The 16,695-nt window shown below is 37.2% G+C and overlaps 1 protein-coding gene across 18 annotated transcripts in view; it reads right to left on the reverse strand.

Annotated features, from left to right (window-relative positions):
* Positions 1–16,695, reverse strand: part of KCNMA1 (potassium calcium-activated channel subfamily M alpha 1) — a 545,549-nt gene that overhangs the window by 41,242 nt on the left and 487,612 nt on the right. For all 18 annotated transcript variants that reach the window (XM_026056020.1, XM_026056024.1, XM_026056027.1 and 15 more), the window contains 3 exons: positions 10,226–10,349; positions 7,029–7,253; positions 3,553–3,745 (listed from right to left, as the gene is read on the reverse strand). In XM_026056020.1, coding sequence (XP_025911805.1) covers positions 3,553–3,745; positions 7,029–7,253; positions 10,226–10,349 — 542 coding nt within the window. The remainder of the gene's footprint in view (positions 1–3,552; positions 3,746–7,028; positions 7,254–10,225; positions 10,350–16,695) is intronic.

A 16,695-nucleotide genomic window follows, 5' to 3' on the forward strand; every position in this document is an offset into this window, starting at 1 on the left:
CCTTTCTTTCAGATCTCACTGAGGTTCAGTCACCAGTGGAACACTACCACCCTGGCTGGAAAGGGCAGAATTGGATGGATGCAGAAGGTTGCCTAATACTTAGTGTTTATATGACTAAGGCTGGCAATGACTTTGGCATTTAAACAGGTAAAGAGAGTGCAGCTTTGGGGAAAAGGGAATGAAATCCCCAAATTTGGAGGGCTTTTTTTCTCCTTCCAACAGAAAATAAGGGAGATAAAAATGAACTTCAGCACTAGGACAATGATTATGATTTATTTGATGCTTAAATAAATTTGCATCCTGCTTTTTATGGCACACTTCTTGTATTGGTATCATCTTTTGTCTGACACTGGAGTGAAATAGTCCCAAGTGAGTAAAAACTGGAGTGATTCTTGTGCATTCAATAACCTATCAATTAAATGACTGTAACTTTTTCAGGGACATAAACATAAACTATATATCAAGTTTTCATATGAGATTCCACTGCTTACTGACTACAGAATTATACTAACTTATTACTTGACAATACTGGAAAAGCTGCTTAAATAGCAAGGGTAAAATTACACTGTTAATTCCCTAGCCAAAAATCTAGCCGCTTAGGCCATATGTTTCTCAGGCTGTTCACACATTTTGTTTTGTTTCTTCTCTTTTCATCACCCTGTCAAAGGTCAACTGACTTTCTTCCACATACCCAGATTTTCTAGTATCAGTATTAACTATGATCAGTAATAGGAGTCATATAAAAAAGTAGCATGGAGCACTCTTTCAAGAGTGTGTGGGAGTGAGGAATGTCTGAATTCAAAATTCAGATCTGGAAAAATTCAGACTGGCAATAGTCAAGGCTTGTATCAGCTAATGTGAATTGAAATGTTTGCCCAAGATAAGTGAGTATGTTAAATAACACGCAAATGTTTAAGCAAAAATAAAGTGACAACACACTTTGTAAACAACGGTACTTAATTGCCAATAAGGAGCTGCAAGGTGCTTCTAGGATTCTGCTTGTTGACCAGCAGAAGCTGAATCACCAGGTTTATATAATTGTCACTATAGTTGTACCTACAGTACATTAAAACTGCATCTTATAGACAGAAATGTCACGTTGGATATAATTTCCAATAAAGTTTGTGCCATCTATTGATCTAAATGTTTCTGGCAGTCTAATCATTGTATTCAAAATCTTTCCAGAAAATCTTCTGTATGGAAAGCAATGCAAACAATTCATAAGTTGTGGACACCATAAGTAGAGAATTTACTGGGAAGATGACTACTTTCTGAAGTAACCAGTTTCAGAATAATCCCTCCTAGTCAGCACTGCAAAATAAAACAGGCTCCTTGTCATCTCCCTTATGTTATGCCCTGCTTCCCCAGAAAAGTTGCATAAAGAGTCATCTTGTTTTTACATGCAAATTGATATTTACCTGAAGAAATATCCAAGAACTCTTTAGTGTGCACTAACCTATTGTCCCACTGCTTGTCTGCATCAGTGATATCAAATATTGCTGAAGGGGTTTACATTGTGACCCCAACTACACTTCTTGACCCATAGGGGCTATGCTGTAACAGACAGCTTTATAATGTAGAGTCATAGCACCACAGAATAATTCAGGCTTGACGGGACCTCAGAAGGTCTCTAGTCTGAACTGCTGCTCAAAGCAGGGTCAGCTATCAGGTCAGACCAGGTTGCTCAGGGTTTTATCTGGTCAGGTCTTTAGTCTCCAGGCATGAAGACTAAAAAACAGTAGGTGTTTGTGTGCTGCACAAGACTTGCTACATCGCTAGGTTTTTCCATCTCATTCAGGGTGGTCTAAGATCCAGCATACTCCTAGAGGTAAAATAGAGCAGCCAGAAGCTATTGCAGCCTTTTTGTGCATCTCTCACATTTGTAGCAATAAAGAAACTCTCTTTACAGTTGCAGATTCTTTATATGTGAGCACCGCAAGTATGGGGATTATCACTAACCTCTGTGCAACAGCACAAGAAGGAAATTCTCTGAGACAGCCCTTGCTCAAGAACAGGAAGGAAGGGAGGAAAGTGGTGAGAAAGACAAACAGATTCTATTACTTGATGATTCTAATTATGTGCATGATAGAAGACAGAGAGACCCACCATAGAATAGCCAATAGCCTGGTACTGAAACTACATATTTGGTTCTGAGGTACAAAATTTCAAATCCCAGGTCTAAATCACTCAAACAAGGAACTTGAAAGCCTGTTTTCCACTTCTCTAATGAATTTCCTAATCCATACTGTATGTTACTGTAATGTGAACAAATTCATCTCTCTCACAAGTTTTTCAGGGAATAACTCTGAAATATTTGGGATTGTCTCACTGACAGGCAAAGATAGGGTTGAAAATTCAAACACATATGAGATGAGAAAATCATTTCCTTCCTCTCATGCTCTGAATCTACTTGTTATCAAGATAACTATCCAATCAGACTTTGAAAATTGCTAAATTTTCAGTTTCAAAATATCCTGGTACAATTTAATTCCACTATCAAATTCCACAGTTTAATTAATCATTCTAACAGTTTTCCACATTTAAGAAGCTACACGCTTGCCTCTGATTTTTGGCTAATAGTTCATAATTACTCATTAGAGTGTAAAGAGGAAGAACTGAAGTTAATCTTTGTTCACACACTCCTGAGACTATCTTCAGGACAAGCTTACAGGGAAATTGCAGACCAAAGCACTACCCTTTTACACCTACATTTAAAACAAGGCTAGATCCAGAGGGAATATTTACTGCACACTTAATAGGTTTATCAAGGTAGGACTTTCTTTTGCTGCATAAACTGTAAGACCCTTCAGGGATGGAAAGATGACTGTTTTTACACTGATGGTATTTGCCAGGGTGCTTATGACTACTTTGCAGCTGCTTTGCCCTGGCATAGTTGGTGTAAAATAGCCTTTGGCTACCTATGAATCAGTCCCTTAGTCTCAGCAAAGACTGAAGGATTTCATTCAGTATCTTTAAATGGGATGAATACATGTCAAACCAAGGGAAGAAATCAGCTTTGAGTTACATGTAAGTAGCTTTTTGAGCAAGAAGGCAGAAGAAGTATAAAGCCATCTAATTTAAAATTCTTGTTCTTTTTACTTTACTTTTTGGCTTGTGATACTTAGTTCTTTTTCTCTGTGGCTGCAATGTGCTTTACATAGAAAAGAAATCTCGTTAGACAGAGGCTTCATGTAGTTCAAAGTCGATATGAGTTATCTTTGTCTATAAAACAGTGACTGCACTGATAAGAAAGCCATAAAGCATGGCAGGGTGAGCAAGCAATTATTTTATTTTTTTTTGAGGAAAATTAAAAATGAAAAAAAAAAAACCCAACAGTTTCAGCTTCATTCATTTTTCCTCCACAAGATGTGCTTTGTGATGTAGCAGAGAAATTATGTGACTGCCCCTTTAAAAGCCATCATACCAATCAGCAGGTTTAACTGTCAAGCAAGCTGATGTAGGGCTCTTTGAATTACTGAGTGAGGGATATTCTTCCTGCCAGGTCCTGTCCCCTGTAGGCACTGCAGAGAAGTATTATAGGGCAGTCCTTACCTTGGGAATTAGCCTGCAAGACCCCAATGCTGTCATCAAACTGCATAGATTTGATGTTGAGTGACGCCAAGATGCATTCCTTGTCCTGCAGCGAAGCATCATCAATATTATTCTGATTGGCTGACAGGATAACGCACATGTCGCAGAGGTTGATGTTGACAGCCCTTAAATCAGCCCGACTTAATGGCGTACCCTTCGGCACAGCGAAAAAAGGGTGTGGGGGGGGGGAGAAAGAGAGGAAAAAAAGAAAAACAAATTAAAGATTGAGAAGGAGCTTTGGGAAATTATTTAACAAGTATCTTTTTTATGCTCTGACATTAAGCTGGTCTAACTATGTGCCAGGGAATAGGAGATGTGTGCTAATCTAAAGGGTAGTTGGTGCTGATGGCAGCATTTTAGGTTCAGTCTCAATACTCAGTCAAGCTATTACTAACAAACAAGAAATAGGAATAATGCCAGCATTCTACATCTCATCTGCAACTTAAAATTGTCTTGATTTAAGGTGCTATCATGTGGCAACCTCTGGCTCTCTGACTATAACAAGGGGTGTGTTTTAAATGTCTATTTATCTAATACCCAGTCAGGAAGGTCTTGGACGAAAGAATAACAATTTAAACAGAAAAGCATTATGTGTCCTACACATTTGAAATGCAATCAAGATAGAGCTATTTTTCTAAAATGTGTACTACCTGCAGCAATACAAAAAAAGGTTAATCCTTTCCAACATGTGCTTTTGGTGCTTCCTCAAGGAAAATACACTGATCTTCAAAGCTGTGTGATTAAACCCTTTGAAACAGAAGCAAGACTCTACCTTAATGGGCAGAACTCATGTAATATTCCCTGTCGCTGCAATGCCCAATCAGAGAATGCAATATTTAAAAAGAAATGTTGTGGCAGTCTTTAGGTTTTTTTCATAGTTAACACAACCAAGACACAACACTTCACCTAGCATGTTTTGTTTAAAGACAACACTTCTCTTTCACGTTCAACAGTCCATATCTCTAGATACAGAATATTAAGTCTATGTCACAGGACATAGATGCAGGATCCAGGAAAAAATGAGTTTTTATGGAAACTAGATTCTCCTCTGCTAGCTCACATGGGTTGGCACCCAAAGACCCTAATAAGGATGGGGAGACTAAGTCGTCCCCTTGTCTCACCACAACTTTCATAAAACAGAGTCAAGACCCTACTCTTCCACCTCCTGGTCACTCATGGCAAACACCTCCTGAGCTCCACTGAGAATATTCAATGCAGAGGTGAATTTAAAATGCACAGAGCTAAGGCAGAGCTCAATTCTTATTCAATGATTGAGGAATATTTGCCACCCATTTTCAGATACCAATCTGACTACTTCCAGTTACCTTTAGTAGTTTGAGGCCTGAAACCTCATGGAAAATAGCATATATTGAAAGTATATGATTTAGTTATAAAGTACTCAAAAGTTGGGATATGATTATTCCTGCCACCTTAATTCTTCCCTTTGTGTCTGTACTGTGCATCAAGTGAAGCAAGATTCCTGTGGGGAAAAATAATAAGCAATCATGTAATTAATTAAAGACTTACTCTTAATGATTTTATGCAAAGGGACAGAATTAAGGCTGCCTGAGGATATATAAAATTGGCATTTGCCTACTTTTTAAGAGTTTACTCAGCAGCTTAAATGCATCTTTTAACAGAGGCTTTATATGAAATTTCCAAGTTTTTTTTTCTTTTTTAAATCAGAACATTGTTTTTTTTATATTCAGCTGTAACCACATCACCATCAAATATTAGCAGCAAGTTTTACCTCCTGAACCAAAGCACAGAGAAGTAGGAAATGAGTTTGAATGGCCTCCCTTAACACGTGATTTCTACCAGTATGATCTCAGTAACTTTCGTGGACTTTCACATTAGTATAATCAGATCAGAATAGTGCTGATATGTTTAACTTTATATGGCCATTTTGAACCAGATAGGCTGAAAAAAAGCAGTAATGGAGTCTTAACTTTATAGCCTTTGGCACCCTTGATTACTATGTAAGATACAGTAATTCCTTTACATATTCTGTATTTTTAAAGCTGCATTAACCAGCAAATTAAGATGTCACTAGGCTGTTTAACTTGAAATTAGTCCAAATTTGCTCTAAACTTGGGGGCAAAATGATTGGAGAGAGTAAAGCTGGTGTATATTTTCCTAATGCCTATTCAGGCATTAGGAAAATCTTGCAAATGCACATTATAATAACGCATCACACCAGATAGTTTGAAGGTAGTAGCTGGATTCCATTCTGCTTCACACTTCAACAACATTGTTAATTTAGTTCTGATTCCTTAATTTTATCCTTCACAATGACCAATATTAAAAGAGATTGGGAGAAAGAGAAGGATATTAACTGACAAAATCTGATATGGACACCATTTTTGTAACAGCAGAGAATCTTGTGATACTATCTGTTGCGTCAGCTTGCAGCACAGAACCAAGGGCTTACACTAAAACTGTATTTCCAGTAACAAAGAACTACAGCCTGGATTGATCAGAAAGTGAAGACTGTCTTTCCTTCTGCAGCTGTTTACCTGATAATTCATTTTAGGTACACCTATCATGGATCTATTTATTTTAAACTGCTGAAATGAAAGTATTAAGAACTGTTAAGCTCATGTTTTTTTTCATTCTAATAGAAAAATCCAAACAGTAAAGTACAGAGCACTGCTTTCATAACTGCACCATAGGTTCATTTCTCTCCTGTTTGCACCTTTGTGCGACATTTATAGCTATGAATATTTAAGATCACTAGCTTGGAGGTCTTCATTTGTTTGTACTGGAGCTCATGATTTACATTTTGTGCACATGAGTGAATGATAATGGTACACAGGAGTGCAGAAGTAGGCCCTCTGAATTGTGGATGTGGTTTTAGTGGCTGTCCCCACTAAAATCAATTGGAGCTTTCCATTGATTTCAAACAGGTCAGAATTCTGCCATACTTCCTCAACTCCTTTTTACAATGATTATGGCAGAGACTCTGAATTGAAATGCTATGGCAATGTTCCTGCAAAGTTGGCCAGCCTACAGGAATTTTTTATAAATATAGATAGATATTATGTAGATAGAAAAACAATACTTTTTTTCAAAGTTTTTGTGGGCATAAATACATAAATAATGTCATAAATGACTACTGCCATTCTGTCAGGGAAATCAGAACATCAGAACTGGCTACATGCAGTGCACTACAGTGAACATTCGATAGAGAACACAGTTAATACATTTGATAGCAGCTGAAATTCATCCGATGGGATGACGAGGGACTGAACACTGCAGCAAATATCTTCTAATAAGGTCTCACAGGGCTCTGTTTTCATAGACACAGTAAAGGGAAAAGCTAAGTCCTCAGACCTATAACTAGACAAAAGTAAAAAATCCTAAGATCAAAGTCAATATGAATCTGTCCAGTTGGTGTCCTAAATAACAAAGTATCAATAATACAGCTTTGGACTTACAGGCAAGATTGAAACCTTGGGGAAGTTATGCAGTGTCTCCCATTCCCTTCTCAGGTATTCAAGTGAACCCACAAACACAATGTGCTTGAGTTCATGGTAGTGAAAGTTGCTGGCTCGTAATGGCATCACTAAATTTCTTAATCCAATCAAAGCAGATTTAACATCCCCAAATATGCAGACGACTACATGCCCACTTAAAACAGTCATCGCTGCTTCACTTCGAGTCTAAAAAAATAAAACAAAAAGAGAAGGGAGAAATAAAACAAAGGGAAGATCAAATTATATATTGAGTTTTAATCCAGGAAAAACACAACTGTCAATATTGTTCATGCACAAAGAAGCAGTTGGAAAATAGCTGTTCAATTTTACACTTACTTTTCCTTCATTAAATGTGCTCAGCAGAAGAAAATTTGGTTCTTGTTCCCTTAAACATGCAGGAAAACATTGTACTGGCCCATATTATGGTCTTGTATATGTTGCTACACATGTGGATTAAGACTCTAGTTACAATAGAAGCACTATGGATTTATCTAAGAACCGAATTTGTGCATTTTATCATTACTGTGCATTTAGTCATTAGAAGGATTATAGAAAAGAGACGCAAAATTGTGCCTTATGTGATGAATCACTAGTGCCTTTTCAGGACCAATATGAAAAGGAAAGCATGAGTGCCCAGTGGTCGCAACAGGGCTTTGTGACATCTTGAAAGCTGAGGACCATATTCTTTCAGTGCTGGCCATGTTATTTTAGCACTAGCTGCTACCAGCCTCTGAAGCAAACTGAAGAAGCCTCTACACTATTCTGCTGTAAAATGAATGCCCCCATGCTATACTCCACAGTGCTTCTCTCAGTCAGAAATAATTAGTGTGCAAGATCGTGACTAATACCAACTTTTCAGGCCAATTGGACCTGAGTTGTTGAATAGATAGACAGAAAAAGATCTCATGGAGAACATTTGAATGATGTTCAGTATTATCTTCTTGTTTCAGTGACAAGAATTACATTTTTGCACTAATCTTATCAGTGGTAATGTCAGTTGAGCAGGCAACTCAGACACCACAATGATTAAGTAAAGTCATTAGGAAATGATGACCTTCATTTCTGGAGCCAACCTTAGTATTATTGCACTCCATCAAGTAACTGTAGATCCACTGATATCATATTGCCAAGAAGCTGGACACTCTGGCATCATTATACACAGGTTTTGCTAATGAATAAAACTAAGACAATAGTGAATTGGACAAAATTTTCCTTTTCCTTTGCTTTTCTGTAGTATATGTTCTTTGTCTAAATTATGGAAGTATGACGATGTGCAATCCAGACTGGAATATGTAGCAAAGGTATTCACTGTGTAAGATAAAGGAGAACTCTGATTAGATTTCCAATCAGTTAAAAAATATATGAACTTTCATTTTCTCAGGTGCAATTGCACTGACTTTCATACAGCTCTACCATGAAAGTGGTTTTGGGCCTTCAAACAACAGCACATGTGAGTGAATGCTTGAGTTAAACATGTGAGTAGACCCATGACTTTGCCTAAGGGCCCAGCATACTGACACTTTACAAGACAGAGCCCAGGTCCTGAAATAAAATAGGATAAAAAATTGGCTCTCCATACTCATTAATCTGTATGTAGTCATGTATTTTAGTCCGAATGTCAAAAAAAGGAGTTCTCACTACCTGGTACTGCTGGCATCTTGCAGAGCCAAAACAAATCTTGGGCAGAGAAATGAATTCTTTTCCGACTGAGGCATCATCAACAAGTAGCAGTTAGAAGATGACCTGGGAAATCCCATCATCTTCAAATTATGTACTGATTTGTACTTGTGCAGTCTCTAAGGACAACATTAAATTTGCATGAATATGAATGTAGACATAAATTGTGGACAGTGAGCTTGAACAGGTGTAGGGAAGTGTTTTGCCAGCAATGTTTTTATTGGTGATGATGCATGAAGCAGAAAGGACCTGGCCAGACTTACAGATTCGCAGGCTCATAGGGGGAGAAACTGACATGGAATCATCAAGAGATAATAAATGAGGCACTTCACAGTGCCATTTTTGGAGAAACACTTTTCAAAGTGGGACAACATGTAAAGGTCATTCATAATACATCTGCTAAAATATGTTTAGAACATGAAGACAGATTTCTATCTCTGTCTTTTACCAGGTATTGAATGGTAGAGCTACTCCTCCTTGCCTGCTGAATACATATAAATGCATACTAATTTAAGCTGTTCAGCCCAAATTCTGTCTCACAGTTCAGTCACTAGAAATTGCAATTGACTAACTTGACTATTTAAACACCAATATTGCAATTCCAGGCAATGTCATGGTTATTACAGAAACTCTTGAGGAGAAGTGGAAACAAGCTTTTATCCCCTGATTGTTAAAATAAACCAGGGCTGTCACCATTATTGGCTACACCATGTAACAGTGCAGGGAAATCTAAGACAGCAGGCTCAGGAAGAGCTTTATAAAAGCGCGACAAAGTGAAGTTCCACGAGGGAGTTCATTTCAAATATCATCAGTTTTGTGTATGAGATCTGGAGTTAGTTACTTGTTACTCCTAGGTATGAGTACATGAACGCAAGTGGCAGAAACTCTCACTGAGCAAAATACTCTGCGATAGGCCTTCTAATTATTTTTAATTACTTGAGTCAGTTTGATGGCTTCTCCAGTTAAACAAACGAAGCACACAGATTAGGCCCAGTGCAACATGCTAGAAGGGCAGAGTAGTAGTACTGCTTACTCTGGCTTATTTGGGTATCTTGAAATGTTGGAAATAGAGAAAGTTTAAGAGAGCAAAATTCACATAAATAAGTAAGAAATAATGTAAAGCAAGACTTGCCTATTTTAGAATGTATTATCACCTTGTGTAAAGAGAGAAATGGGGTACATACAAATTTAAATATTTCCAGCCTTGATTCTCAAAAGATACAAATTCAATGTGCAAAATTTCAGCTTATGAAACAAAAATGTAGACTATTCTGGGCCAATTCGCACTGTTGTATTTGGCGTACAGATTTATACAATCATAGCTCCTTAACCAAAACGATAGCTTCAGTTCCACCATACTGTGTTTCTGACTTCAATATGTCAGATTTATAGATAGTAGAGATGAATGTATTAACCCGTTAGGCATCACTCCTATGGTTCAAACAACCTCTATTCTAACACAGCTTATTGCTGATACCTACCAGAATGACCTTTTCAATGTCCTTGGCTGGACACCAATGAAACATCCCTGTGGAGTCGTACTTTTTCACATTAGCATCCATGTTGTCAATCTGCTCATTGCCAGGAATTAACAAGGGGTCATGCCTGGGGAAAAACACGTTGAGGACAACATAAGTGGAAAATATTATGAATTATGAATGGAAAGATATCCCAAGAGCTATGTCCAAAGAGGAATAAAAGTAAAAAGTGAAATGTATTTACACTTTACCATGCTTACATGCTTACTATGAAGCCACTTTAAAACAAAAGCTAATAAAAAAAAGGAGTTTTAAAATTTTGGGAGCAGTTTGGAAGATTTTTTATACTCTTTCTACACCAATAATCATTTGATTTTAAACAGAGCTTTCTGACACCTTCGTGTCCATAAATGTTTTTTTCAACCCTACCCTTCCAAAATAAATTTCAAAGACTTGCTATTAGCATCTGCAATGAAGTAGAAGGGATATGAACAGAGTCCCATGCTGACTGACTGTTATAATTCTGGAAAGCCAATTATTTGCTTTTACCACATACAACTTCTGACGTGATGCTCTTCGCAGTAAAAGCTTTAACAGGCTGCACTTTAAATATTTTAGCAATTTGCCCAATCATATTTTGCTTTCCCAAACTGAAGCCCTTTAAAGATTCAGCAGTATGTAATTTTAGAGCAGACTGACTAACAAATGCCCACATCTGGAATACATGATTTTAATACCAAACAACAATGTCCATTTTCTCTGACAACTGTATCTGTGGTAACCTTCTAAGTGTTTCTGCAGCAAGATTTTAAAGCACAAGGCTTCTCAAAGGAGAAGGAAATAGAAAAGATTTTTATAAACTTGCTCAGCAGCAATATAATTACCTAAGCACAGACATACAAGCAGCATATAGTTCTTTAATTTATATTCTGAAAAACAAATGTTAAGGGAAGAACTAAGTGACTTCAACATTGTCAGATGCTAGTAAGGACCCCTACATAATTACATTATAGAATATCATTAGAATGTTTACAAGTCCATGTTTACAAGGACCATGTTTACAAGTCACAGGGGAAACCAACCTTAAAATCTTAAAAAAAAAWAAAAAATAAAAAATAAAATAAAAAAAATAAAAGCAGGGAACAGATCGTTGGCTGGCCAGACTACAGGGTCTCATCTTAAGGTTTCTCTCATGAATCCTAGAAATATCCTGATACAGAATCATAACATTTCAAAGAAGAAAATATTTAGAACGTAGAAATATGCTAAATATTCAGGTACAGGTGGCCAAATTTTAAAGCGACACACCTTTTCAAGACTTTTAAAGAAATAAAAGTATTGGTTGAACTCTCAAAACTTGAAAGTTTCCTGCTTTTAAGGCATTTGAGCCAGCAGAATGTGGCAAGAACCTCTCTTTTGGAGAGTCCTCTAAAGCAAACTTTGTTCACTGTATATGATACAGGTTAATTTACTCTGAATATAGTACACTATGTTACTATGCTTAAAACAGTTTTGCTTGCATGTCTAAAAATGGTATAATCTGTAGTTCCTTTAGGGTGATTAATTATGTGTAATTGCATAGTCACTGATTATATATCCACTGAAATCAATGGAAAATTCTCACTCATTTCACTCACACAGGGTCAACTCCATAGAAAGTGGCTTAAAACGACTTGAGAAACTATTAATACAGTATTCCATATAAACCAGAGTGTACTCATACTTTAAGAAGAAGCAGTGCACTACATGGCAAACTCATAAGTGAGACTCACCTGGAAAAAGAAATGCAATGCTTTCATAGTTTTTTACATTCACTCAACACAGATACAGTTCAGTGCATTTCACTAGTAACCTACTGGCAGCAGAGGAGTCTCTGGGGGACTACATGGAGGCTCTGGCCCTGCTCCGGCATCAGTAATGGAGGCTTTGCCATAATGCATGCTCCCTCTTTTGTGGGAAGCTGAAGTGACTTCTTGGTGCAAAAGCCGCACCAAAGAGTATTTTTTTTTTAATTTCTAGAAAGATATTCAGACTCTGCATTCTTCTATTCCAGGGGTCTACATGCTATGGTTCAGTTAGCTGCAACGACAGTGGTTTTGGCTGAGAGAGATAACTATGATGCTGTTCATAGCACATTCCTTGCTTGTAGTAGTTGCATCTGGTACAGTGAGGTCTGGGACCACGGATACAATCTCTTTGGAGGTTGTACTAAAGTTCAGTCAACATTTAGTGGTACTTTATCCCTAACTACTCTGCTCCTAGCAATTTTTTCCATTGCTTTGGGATTTATAATTTGTCTAAGAGCTTTGAAGCTTTGTAAAGGATACTAACTATAATGGTAAAATAGGTGATTTCTTAGAGGTTGGGATACTGTGAATACCAGCTGTGGAAGATGATGTTTCTAAAACCTTGCCATTTGTTTCCCTAAGTTTCAATGCAAAGCATTGGCTCCTCAATAGTACGGTGTTATCTCTGATATGATGTGTCAGCTGTAGGTTTCCAAACAAAAATCTCTCTAAAAAGATTAGGACTCTTCAGGAGCTTCCATTGAGAGATTTCTTTTTTTTTTTTCTTCTTTTTTTTTTTTCAAACTTGCACAAGGCAGTTCTCCATGAGCGTTTCATAGCATAGCACTGAAACAAAAGGGAAGTTCACTAATGAAATCTTTTTCCCTTCAGAAATCAGATGCACATGTGAAGGAATTGTCCTTTTCCCTTTTCCCTCATCAGAAACACTACGTTAAAAAAAAATTCTTAAAAATGCCACAAGCTAATTTCTAATTTCTTTTCTACTCTGAGATTTGAAAATCAATAGGTCATTTTAAGTTTTCACAGAAATGGGTATTTAGCAGTACTCCAGTCTCATTCAGAGAAATGATACAAACTGAAAGGAATCTTTCAGCAAACTAGGTGATCACAAGATATCTGACATCAAAGTTTGATTCAACTGCCTTGAGGTCCAAGAGAATTTTTAGTGTGTGAGTGCTTACAGTCTAGTGTAGTGGTCTCTTGGATTAGGGCCTTGCATCCTACACAGGAATGTTCAAAGCAGCTCATTTCAGAGACTTATTAGAATTGATTTTACCTCAATACTGTATTTCCTAGTTAACTAAGGTTAAAATACAAGTGTATTATGGAAGGGGAAAAGATGTGAATCATAAGATATAACTCCCTGTTAAAGTTTTAGGTAACTAAGGGATTTTTTTTATATATCCATATATGCACTTATTTGCAAGACGATAAACTACTTGGATCCTCTACCTTCACTGTTTGGGGTATGGCAAGGGGGAGTCTTAAAAGAAGCAAACAGGATATAGCACAATCAGTGTGAAGTAATTAGGAAATTATCATTTAAAACCATAGAAAGTATGCTAATAGATACTGTTGCCCTACTTTTATTCTAGGAGAATGGATTCTTGCCTGAGAAGGAAATTGTGATAAGACTAGCCATATTTTGTATTTCATAATCCATGGTTTTCAATATAATTGAGTTTCTTAAATTTGTATATTTTGGGCTACACTATTATTTTCATCTCTTTTATCAATGATTTCTCACCCTGAGTAAAATGATCCTTAAAGATGTCTACAGAGCTTGAAACTTGTTACTACTAAGATAAGACTTTGCCCTTGGATGTTAGCAGATACTTAAGAACAGAAACAATCTTTGGACTGTTTTTCTCAAAAATGTGGTCACTGTATAAAATAATACATTAATAAAATAGTATTACTACTTTGGACATATACAGTCTCTTTAATCTGATGATTTAAACCTGTTTTGCAAATACTAAAAATTAATTAAGACAGAGACACAGAGGCCAATGCTGTCAAATATGCCTAAGGGGTTTGGACACCTTCTTCCCTTTAAAATTCATATTACGCAAAGCATTACAGCCAAATCATGGACTGAATGTTTATAGAGCCTCACTGCCCCCCTCACCCTTGAAGATGGCCCTGTCAAGCTAGGCTTGAGTCACATTGGCAGGTTACTGTGGAAATGACTGCATTAGCACCACCTCTATTGGGTTCTCCAGGGCCGTAAAGTCATCTGCTTGCAAAAACGCTTGAAAATTTCACATTAAAGAAGGAGAAAAAAAGCTTTTAACAATTAAAATCTATAGCCTCTCCTTTAACTGAGATGCTGTTTCATATCACTTGCAATGACCAAATTATTTGGTTATTCCAGCAAGCAAAAGACAGGTATCTATGATACCTATGAGAGAAAAGTGCCAAAACTTAAATTTTCCTCATCCATAATCTCCTGTTTAAAAATAGCTTCTCTGGTTCTTATGGCAAATATTACATATGCATGACTTAAAATGAAGATGAAATACAATCTTTCTAAGTTTTTTGAAGAGCATATAATGCCACTTATGATCAATTAAACTTGAGAACAACACTAAATGCCATGCTACTGCAGCAAACCCAAAAAGCTTGCCTGGAAGATAACAGCCTAAAGCAAAACCATAAATCCCATTTCCAGTAAACCTACTGTGATGAAGCCAACATTACATTTTAAAGAGCACTGCTTTCCTTGCAGACATTTACAATTACTCCAAGCACATTCACTTCAAATTTTTGACTCTAAAACTTCTGAGTTATGGCTGGGGATGGGCAGAACTAGGAAAACCATTAGGGGTTAAATGGCTACCTCATTAAATGCCTCATATTAGTATTTCCTTGGATTTTGTCACACTTGTCTCAATCCTCTTGCCAACACTCATATATAACTGTGTATTACAGCAATATACCCATGCTGATCTGCAGTAGAACTCCCCCAGAAGTTAAGCACTGGGATCGAGTGCTGTATGACCAGTAGAAACTCTGGCATTGTTTGAAAGTAAACTGTGATCTGTGAGTCTTTATGCATCAGTGAAACAATGGATTGGCTCCTTTTTATTCTGCCCCAAATATCTCCTTTTATAAAATCAGCAGTGAAACACCCCAGCAGCAGCACAACTTCTTTCTGTGCTTGCCAAAATCTGCAATTATGCCTTCCTCAGGTAGCCATACTAGCTCTGGACTGTGCATATAAAGAGATGATTAGCAGTCTCCTGCTAGAAATTCAGGGTCTTGAAACTCACCAGTAATTTTGAGTTTTCCTACCTGACTCTGTGTGTGTGTGTGCCTGTGCGTGTGTGCACATATTTGTGTATATGCACACATAGTTAATTTTAGGACTAAGGGGAGGGTTTGCAGAAGATAAGATAGGAAGTGAAGGCACAGTGGAGAATGTCTCATCCCTTTCAAATTTATCCTACAACTACCCTAACAAATTGTGGCAATTAACATGCGGTTAGTGTTAGATGTATGCAGCCAGTGCAGGTGCTAATAATTGAAAAAGCATTTAGAGCTTTTACACCCTGGCTAAATATTTCATGATGTGCTGCATGTTTCACTATTTACTCAGTGGGCCTCTGTCACTTCAATCTTCCCTGACTGCTTTGACTGGTGCTATAAAGCTCAACCAAGATAGAGTGACGGCTTGTCACAGGCAAACACCAGTGCCTACTGCAGCTCGCTGGGACTAGCTGTGAAGGTTGTCACGACATTCTGATGGAATTCAGCAAATGTTTTGTGACTAATACACCCAACATTTGTCGACTACCATTAGCCATTCCCTGTGACCCTCTGCCGTCTGTGTGGATGGCATTAAGTTGTAATGAGAATTTGTTGCCTATGTGTGTTACACTAATGACACTCTCTTACTGATCTTTACTTTCATGGGTTAATCAGTGATGAAATTTGTAAGGATTCAGTGCCCAGATGCAAAGAGCATCGCAGAAGAAAAATCAGCACAAGAGGAGAAAGAAAACCTGCTGTTTTACTGTAAAATGCTTTTATTGTCATATGCAGAATCTATCCGAATACTGGCTACAGGCTCACATTTTCTTACACTTCCTAAATCTACAAAGAAGAATGTACCTAATACCCAGCTGGTAGACAGTGTCCTGTGCTAGCTTATGGGTGACTGGCTGACCACGTACTATAAATTCTGCCTGAACCACACTCCTAAGAATGCTAACAATTTCTCCTCCCTTCCCTCTCTCCTCCAAGTATTGCTGATGTTTCTTTTTTAATCTGCAGAAGCCTTTCCAAAGAGTCCAGGTTAATTTATCAAGACTACTAAGGATGCTGATATACAGTTGCATACTTTAAAGATCTTGCTGATTAAAGTTAAATTACCTTGATACCTCAGGACACGCTCAGAATATGCTCCTAAAGTATGAGTCCTCTTACATAGAAAGGTAGTAAAATAGTTGATTTTTAGACTTTTATATAAGCAAATTAAGAAGGGGGGGGACAGAGCATGCTGACAATATATCTTCTGCTTTTAATACTTCTTGTTCATATCTACTCAAGCTACACAGCTAGCAATCTTTGAAGGAGAAAATACCAGAAAAAATAATTTTTCATTTATAAAAAATAAACCTACAATTAAATGGCATCATAAAATATAGGAGAGTTTTTTCCCCA

Source organism: Apteryx rowi, unplaced genomic scaffold (assembly GCF_003343035.1).
Source record: "Apteryx rowi isolate R43461 unplaced genomic scaffold, aptRow1 scaffold_129, whole genome shotgun sequence".
NCBI classification, from domain to species: domain Eukaryota; kingdom Metazoa; phylum Chordata; class Aves; order Apterygiformes; family Apterygidae; genus Apteryx; species Apteryx rowi.